The following is a 9,425-nucleotide window of genomic DNA, read 5'->3' on the forward strand; positions in this document are numbered from 1 at the left end:
CCTTGTCACCAGTCATATGGTTTGAGCACCCTGAGTCAACAATCCAGTCATTCTCATAATCAATTTGTTTAGAGGTTGTTACTGTAAGAGCTAACTCCTCTTGTTCTACAGCAAAAAATGCTTCAGCATCCCAATCATCTTCACTCTTTTCCTTTGGACTAGAAGTGGCTGCAGCATTGCTCTCAACAGCCTTTTTATTGAACCAGCAAACCTTGGCTTTATGGCCCTTCTTTCCACAGTGATGACACTTTCCTTCAAACCTCTTGTTTTTGCCCCAATAGTTCTTTGAAGCTCCCCCTGGATCATAATTCCCCTCTCCTTGATGATTCTTTTGTTCCTTATCATCATTTCTTTTCGTCCCAGCTACATTGTCCTGCTTGGAGTTCCTTCTGCTTTTGTTGATATATAGTGCTTCCTCCTCACCTTTTTGTGAAGCTCCGCCCATTTGCTTAGCCATGGCTTCTTGGCCAGCAAGCATATTCTCAAACTCAACAAGTGATGGTTGAATTTGCCATCCCTGTACTGCAGTAACAAAGTTTCTGTACTCAGATCTCAAACCATGAATGATTATTCTTTTCATCCTGGTTTCCCCGATTGGAGCTGTTGGTTCCAATTCTGAAATTTCACGGCATATAGACTTCACTTTGTGAAAGTATTGTGCAATGCTCATATCAATTTGAGCTATCGACAATAACTCACTTTCTAAAAGTTGTAGCCGTGTGTCGTTCTTCTTTGAAAAGAGTGCAGCCAGCGTGTCCCAAGCTTCCTTTGGTGTTCTAGCATCTCGTATATGTTCCAACACGTCTTCTTCAATAGTGGTCTTGAGGGCAAATAATGCTTTTCCTGCTTTAATCTTCCATTTTCTCAATGCGCCATTTGGTTCTTCTTCCCCTGGTTTGACTTCACTTCCGTTAACGACCTCCCAAAGATCTTGACCTTCCATGTAGGAAGTCATACATGTCATCCATGTTTTGTAATTCTGATGGTTGAGTTTCTTAACTCCACCTATGGCATGTAAATCAGTCATCGCAACAGAATAGAGCAGTTAGTGTATATGTTATGTGTGGTTTCTCTTTCTCTCCTTTAAACGTAGCTCTGATACCAAATGATGAACACAACTTGATAGAGAAGCCAATAGTTGAGAAAGGAAATAACAAGAAGACTAAAAGAGAACCAAAGTATGTTGCAGATATTGTTGCTAAATAATAGGGGCTGATGTTGTACAACTTTTAACAGGGGCGAGTTTGAGCTTTTGTGGAGGCGGTGTCCAATTTTATTTTTTTTTAAAAAAAACATGTGGGGCAGAGCAGATTTGTGGTTTGCAAATTGAAATGTCAAATTAAAACTAAAACCTAAAATCATTTCAATCAGGTTGTTATTCATTAGGTTTCTTTAATATCAATCCATCTATTCCAATTGTTTTGTTTTTGATTGTTTTTAATTATTTTTTTAATTTATCAACGGTCGATGTTAAATCAAACATAAACGACTTTCACTATTCGAATTAGATATTCATCAATAACTATAAGAAAGAGTAGTAAAGTTGTAATTTTTTCAGCTATTAATGTAAGAAAAAATTCATTTATAAATTCCACTCTAATATAACCATTCTAAAAAAACAAAAACATGATAACTATTTTGGGAGGGGGCAAGTCAGTAAATGAGAGCTCTTTGTTATAATTTTCAAGCAGAATAAGGAAAAGAATGCACATATTGTTCCTATGTGAAGTGGGGCAGGTTAGGGTCATCGCAACTTTATGCAAGTTTGCCTCGTAACCGCTCCGCCCTGCCCCATTTTCCATCCCTAAACAAAAGCTACCTTCTCATAAAAGTCAAGTTTCAGAAGGTTGACATTTCTTACATCTATTTAGAAGAATATTACATATCACATGTACCAAAAATTTGCACATCACTCGGCACCAAAGCTGCAACCAACATAATTTTGGGTGATTATGTTAAGACGATTTTGCATGACATCCATAGAAGGATAAGGAGGAAAACATAGGCGGTAAAAGCAAGTGTGCGAGGTAGGCAAGCAATCATGAGAGTCTGAGGTTCTGTAGATGTGAAGTTTCGAATCTAGACCACCAAAACCCTCAACAGGCAGAGACTTGATTGAAGTCCAGAAGAAGAGAAGCACGTTTCTCTGCTCTGCCGACATACTTCCAACTATCTGCAGCAATAGAAAAGAAAACTTTGAAAATGCTGCCGGGATAATAACTTTGAAAGAGTTCAAAAATCTACCACGTCCAAAAACAATAAAGAAAGAGAAGATTAAAGGGGCAAAAATGTAGACTTCTCGATAGTTAATACTCTGGAAACATACTTAGAGCAGACAAGAAATAAGTACCTCCCAGAACCAAGATATTTGAGGATCATCTTTTTTGTAGCCATTGTAATTTGTATGTTCTTTCCAGTCTTCTACAGAAACAGCTGTTTTACTCCCATGAAGCATCCTGTTAAGGTCTTCATGATCTAGGATCCGGTAAAAGGATTCCTGGAGCCGTCGGTCAGTAATTATGTCAGCAAAACCTTGAGCAAAATGGGCTACCTGATGAGCAATTGATTTGACAAAACGGTGTTTAACAAGAAGATTCACATAGTTATCCCTATTTTGACTGTTCACTATCGTATTTTTCCCATTAGGGCAAAGCTCCACTACTTTCCTGGATCCCAATTCTTCATCTTCACAAACAAATGTTAGGCTTAGGATATCTTCATCCACCATCTTAGTATCCATCTCCAGTATCTTCTTGCAGCCACTGTACAAGTAGGGATCTGCATCCCTAATGTCTTCAAACGAAATATCCTCTCCAGCTAATTGCAAAAAGAACACACGATCAAACGCAATGCTTATTTGTACTCTATGCAACAAGGCCAAGGCAATAATCCTGCCGGAAAAGACAAAATACTCAAGGTGCAATGGGTCCACTTTAGATGCTGCAAGCACAAATGCAGATGAAGGTTATTTGCATTGTAGCACAAATGCAGATAGGAGAATAATATTACTTTCGTGAAACATCAAAAGATTGTATCAAACAGCTTTGTAGTTGCAACCATCTTATAAATGTAGTTGTGCCATACAATCCAAGTATACTAATGAGGTAAAAGAATGATGATACAACTAGTAAATACTCATTCATATGCCATACAATCCAAGTATACTAATGCACCTTCATTGAGAAAGATATCTAACTAGAACTGCAATGCCATAAATAATTCAAACTCTTTCGATCATTACTTCATGAACTTTATCTGATTGCCTGGTGTGATTGGAGAATCAAAGAACCAAAGGACATCAATAATAACACAACTAAAAAAATATACTAACATGAGAACTAAATCCAGACAAAATTAAATTTAAAATCTCAGCATGTTAGAATGGCTTAATCTCCTCAAGCAGGCTGGCAAAATTAAACAAAAACTCAGCTTTTCTGGACAGTAAATGAATATTGGCAGAAGTGCCAAAAGGAGACAAAGACTCAGCTTCTCTGCTGGACAGTAAATGAACTTATGAAGTCAAGTATGGTATCAATGTCATTTACATTTGAGTTCAAACTAAAATTATATTCTTTCCTTTCTCGGCGAAGTATCATTGAATCTTCTCTCTAGATGATCCATGAGATTGCTGCCAGAAGGGAAAAACCTACCTTTGATCAAGAGTATATAGCAAGACTTAATAGCAAATAGACCATTTGTTTGTCCTTCCCAATCATAGTATCAGTATTGGGCTGTACTTTGGGGCTGCTGCTCAGTTGTTCTAAAAGCTGTCCTAGTTGTTTCTTCCTTCTAAGGAGAATTTTCTATCCTTCTTTAGGGTCCACTACATAGTTAAACAAATCTGAGAAGGGGAGTGTAGCAGTGGTTTGATACACGAAAAGATGCTAAACAATCTGAAATTCCGTTTTTAGTGGGTATTATCTTTCCATATCAGGATCTTTTTTTTTTTTCGTATACTCAACCCTTGAATAATGAATAGTTCATGTTTCTGTAGTTCCTTCCACAAACCTCCAATGTGTGTCCTCAATCCTTTCGAATTACTAAAATTTATGTAGCAACGAATCAGTAAAACTCTCATACATGGGTTTCATGAAATAGTTGAACCTCAAAGAATGCTATGAGGGTATGAACACAAAGAGAGATAATATGTATACTCATACTCACAAAGATTCAATCTCTATCTCATACTATTTATCTATTTTTGAGGAAAAATCAGATAAGAAACATCTTTCATACTCGACAACTTTAGATCAAAAAACTAACAGAAGGGATAAATGAGAACAAAATGTCACATTTATGTGTACATAAAGGCAATAAAAGTTTACCTGGATTTGGGAAAAACCTTCTACCGTCATTTGGGCATGAAACAAATAGAGCATTCTGAGGGTTGAAAATGGCTTCACATACCAAGGAAAACCACTCCCTCAACACACCAGGCCCGGTAGCTTCTTCATTCTCAAATTGAATAAATAATTGACCTCGCAGAGACCTAGGACTAGCATGTCCAATGTACTCAAATGAGTCTTCAAACAAACGAGACCTGCAAATGAGCATCTCGTAAAGCTCCTCGTTCTTGTGCCTCCCTTCTAGAAGCATCTTCAAGGCAAAACACTGCCTTATCTTAAAATGTGTTACTTCCTTGTGCTCAAGAATCCACTGATAATCTGTAGACTTCTTTGAAAGCTTACCTATCAGAAAGCACAAAGCAACTCTTCTTTGCCTCATCTTCTCCCAAAACATTTCATTCAATCCCTTATACAACTTCGAAATGCTTTCTAACTCCTTTAGAATTAAAAGATACTGGGACCAACAGCCTATAATAGGCTCACCTCTTCCTATGTTTACCAAACCCAGCTGCCGTTCCAGTTCCTTCAGACACAGCTCCGATTTTTCCAGCAAGTCACAAAAAACATGATGCACTCCTTTAATCTCAGATCTTTCATTTCCTGCTTCATCTTGCATCAAGGAAGGGAAACTAACCAGACTGCCAAATGCTTTTTGACGTCGTATTGCACACTTTACCCGATGCATGAACTGAATAAACTCACGCACATCACTCTCTGATAACTGTATAAACTCAGCTAATTGCACACTCAATTCCAAAGCATGAGCTAACCTTGTTGCCAACTCATGAACAAAAGGGAAAATATCCTGCAATCTTAACACATGCTTAACATCATGGACATTCCCCTTCATCATTGCAGCTAAACTACTACGGCAAAATATATATAAAGTATCATCAACACCAGCAGCCCCTCTTAGAACCGTACAGAACTCGAAGAATATAGGAGCAAACTGCCTATATACAGTTGTAGGATCGGTGAAAAGTATCTTACAGTTATCTATAAATTGACAAACGCATCCATGAGCGGCTTGTTTTTTAATTACAGAAGGAGATACATAAAGTTTTACCAGGGCCGCAGGAACAGAGAAGTAAATAAACATTTGGAGATATTCCTCCGATCCATCTGCCCCATCCTTCGGGGTATTTGCGAGAAAATCGGTAAGCATCTTCGTCATACGAGTGACATTAGCATTAATATCTGTGTCGTCATTGCAGTTGCAGAGGTCATGAATAACCAAATTCAAGTCACTCATCAGTTGCAGGGTATCGTCATTTTGTACACCACATTCCAATAACGTTTGGGACAACTCAAGCTGTTTGCCACGGTAGATTAATCGCTGTTCCATTGCTGGTACAGCAGAGGTCGATCGGATTGGTCGAATTCCGGTGATGGAATGGATTTTCCAGTGAACTGATGCAACTGTATCAGACGAATAGGCTTGAATGACCAGGGTTTTGCCGCCGGAAAACATACGGACGAAGAATTGAATGGGAGTTTTCAGAGAAGAATCGAAGAGGATTTCGTTATGTCTCATCCTGGCTGTGCTGGCAGCGGCATAATCATTGAACTTGCGTTTGGTGCTAGTTTCCTGAGGTAACTGGTACGCCATTGATGAGCAAGAATAAAAGAGTTTTGAGCTCTGCACTTATTCTGAACATATGTTAAAGAGGAAGTCAAATTTGTCTTGCCTGTTAAGACTCACCCTTCCTCCACCTGTGCACTGATTTAAAACTATTTTCCTTTTTTTTTGTCTATTTCAAATATTTTTTTATTCTATTTTAAAAAGATATATTTTTTTTAATTTTAGCTTTTCACATGTATATTTAATGTCATAAGATTAAATGTTAGAGGAGTATTCACCGAAATGAATCAGACAAAAAAGAAGTCAAACAATCCAAAATACTCCCCCGTTTTATACTATTTTCCTTTTTTGTCCGTTATATATATTTTTTTAGTCTATTTTAAAAAGATAACTTTTTATGACAATATTTTATCTTTAGTTTTCTACATGTATATTTAAGGTCATAAGATTAAAGGGTTATTTTGATACATTTGACATAATTTTAATTTAGAATTACAAGAATAAAAAATCTTCCTTATTTTCTTAAATTTTGTGTCGTTTTTAAACTATTTTCCTTTTTTGTCTGATTCAAAAAAGAAAAAATTATATTTTTTAAGTTTGCTTTAAAAAAGATAACTTTTTTTGTGGCAATATTTTAACTTTAGCTTTCCACATGTATATTTAAGGTCATAAGATTTAAATGTTAGAGGAGTGCTCAGTGAAATGTGTCAGGCAAAAAAGAAGTCACAAAAATCCAAAATACTCCCCGTTTTAAAAGAAAATAGAATTGTTTTTCTTTTTAGTTTGTTTCAAAAAAGAAAGGAAAAAGGGTCTGATATATCTCTCAACTTTGTCATTTGGAGCTGATATGCTCTTCGTTATGAAGGTCACTCATATATACGCTTACCGTTATACAAATGGCTCACATATACCCCTACTGTTGCAAAATGAGCTCACATATACCCTTCATTTGACGGAAGTGAAAAAATTAGTTTTAAATTTATATTTTTGACTTTTAATTTTCTTAAAAATTATTCAGGGGTATATATGATTCTTCTAGCAAAGTTCAAGGTATATTTTAATCTTTTTCATACATAAATTATTTTTTGACTTTTTTAATTATAATTATTTGAGTTTCTTATTCTTATTTTATTTTTTTCTTTCATTCCTTAGTGTAAAGAAAAAAAATTAAAACAAATTTTTTTGTGGCTATATTATAATTTAAAACTATTTTTTTTGTCTATATTGTAATTTAATTTTTGTATTTGAAGAAAACAATTTGGTCTTCTATAATAAGTTTTACAAGAATATTAGTGAAATATAAATAAATTTGACTATCAAAATAATAAATCTAAATTAGTCATTGCAATAAAAAAAAAGTCAAAAAAATATATATGTTTGAGGAGGATTAAATATACTCATATGGGATTATATATATATTTTTTTTAAAAAAATAAATAAAATTAAACTAAAATTAATTTTTTTCATTTCCGTTAGAGGAAAAGGGTATATGTGAGCCATTTGTATATAAGTAGGGGTATATATGAACCACTTTCATAACGAGGGGTATATCAGCTCTAAATGATAAAGTTGAGGGGTATATCAGACCCTTTTCTCAAAAAGAAATGATATATAAATATTTTTGTTTGTTTGTTCTAGAAAGATGACTTTTTTTTTATGACAATATTTAATTTTAGCTTTTCACATGTATATTTAAGGTCATAAGATTAAAGGGTAATTTTGGTACATTTGATATAACTTTATTTAGAACTATAAGATTAAAATTTTTTCTTTATTTTCTTAAATTTTGTGTTACGTCAAACTAGGTCAAATTCTTTTTTAAATGCAGGAAGTATAATGATAAAAGTATTTAAAATTCAAGATTCATGTGATATATATGGAAAAAAACTACCTAATTTGACATATATTCAACCACATATATTAATCTTACATAAACTTTCAAATAATTACCTAAAATTCCACTATTTAAGAATTTTGTATCATATTTGTTGTGAGATGCACCATTCTTTGACAAAAACCCTAGAATAGAGCAATATGTATAATATATCCCTTAAGGGTCGTTGTTAGCGGGATAAGCTCAAGGCTAATAAATGAATTCGTTATCCATGTATTCATTTGTACCATGTTTAATTTATAAATAAGATAAAAGTTATGCATGTATTAATTTTTTGCAATATTTGGTTGGTAGGTTTGCAAATGTTGTACAAAAATTATTCATGTATTATTTTTCTATAGTGTTTGATTGTTTTTTTTTTTTTTGTAATCCTACATAATTAATAGAGAAAAGGCCCAAAACAATCTCTTATTTTTGAGTTAAGACCCAAAGTCATTCTTGAGTGTTTTCACATGGAGCAATAATAGTCCCTCATGTTTGCAATATTGGTGCTATTTTGGTCCTCCCCAAACTTTTATCTATTTTATCCACAATTTATGTATGGAATGTTCAATTGTCTTTTTTATATATATAGTAGAAATAATAACTCCATGTAAGGGAAGGTGAAGAGTGAAACATCTTGTATAGTTTAATAGAAATATTATTGCAACTAAAATTGAGAAACTCATCGCGTCGTTTTAACATGTAATAGTAAAAAAATTCTTTTCTTGTAACGTCATATGTCAATGCCTTCTTAGTTTAGCTACAATAATATTTCTAATGAATAGAACATGCTCTTCTTCTCTTCTTCTCTCACATTGAGTTATTATTTCTATTAAATTTATAAAAAAAATGATTGAATATTCCATACATAAATTGTGAATAAAATTAATGTAAAAAATATGCAACATTCTTCCTCCATCCGTGCAAAATCCAAAATACTTTTACTTTTCTTTTTAGTTTGTTTCACCTATTTTATGACATTGTTCCTGTAACTCAACAATAAACATGGTTCTCTCATGAAACTCACACACAAATTATTAGTGTACCTGTGCGGTAACCATTCACGTTTTTAGTGTACTGATGTGGTATCTGATTTAATAATAATATATGCCGGCGTGATAACCAATCCAAATAAATATATGTACCGGCGTGGTACCCGATTCAATAATATATATGTATTAGTATGGTATTCGATCTATTATATATATATATATATATATACACACACACACACACACACATGCATTGTACCCGATCAAATAAATTAATATATGCATCAGCGTGGTACCAATATATGAGCCCTTACCAAGGGCTTAATGAAAAGTCGCCCCAATCAACAACCCTATAATATCCTACTAGTGGTGCAGTTATGGAATTTAGATTATCTAAATCCTTACCTAATTCGGTGTTCAATACTACTTCCAAAACTATGCAATAATGTTGAATAACTTTATGATGTCCCGTTTAGGGAAAAGGTCCACTTTAGGAGAAAACTGACTGTCCTTGTGTTGAGTTAATACTCAAAAAGGCTTCTTTATAGCTTTACTGAACTGAACTTGCTTTAAAAGACTATGCTTTATGAAAAACTGATTGTACTTTCTCAAAACTAAGATATATTTTT

General features: G+C 33.9%; 1 protein-coding gene across 1 annotated transcript; it reads right to left on the minus strand.

Annotated features, from left to right (window-relative positions):
• Positions 1 to 1,900: 1,900 nt before the first annotated feature.
• LOC125817149 (E3 ubiquitin-protein ligase UPL5-like) lies at positions 1,901 to 5,955 on the minus strand. The gene is made up of 3 exons (XM_049496710.1): positions 4,326 to 5,955; positions 2,351 to 2,940; positions 1,901 to 2,173 (listed from the first exon to the last, which is right to left on the minus strand). Exons 1-3 carry the CDS (start codon positions 5,953 to 5,955, stop codon positions 1,910 to 1,912), a joined length of 2,484 nt encoding a protein of 827 aa, XP_049352667.1. The 3' UTR covers positions 1,901 to 1,909.
• Between the last annotated feature and the right edge of the window lie 3,470 nt (positions 5,956 to 9,425).

The sequence above is a fragment of the Solanum verrucosum genome, unplaced genomic scaffold, assembly GCF_900185275.1.
Source record: "Solanum verrucosum unplaced genomic scaffold, falcon-dt-bn FXZP01000094.1, whole genome shotgun sequence".
Taxonomy (NCBI): Eukaryota; Viridiplantae; Streptophyta; class Magnoliopsida; order Solanales; family Solanaceae; genus Solanum; species Solanum verrucosum.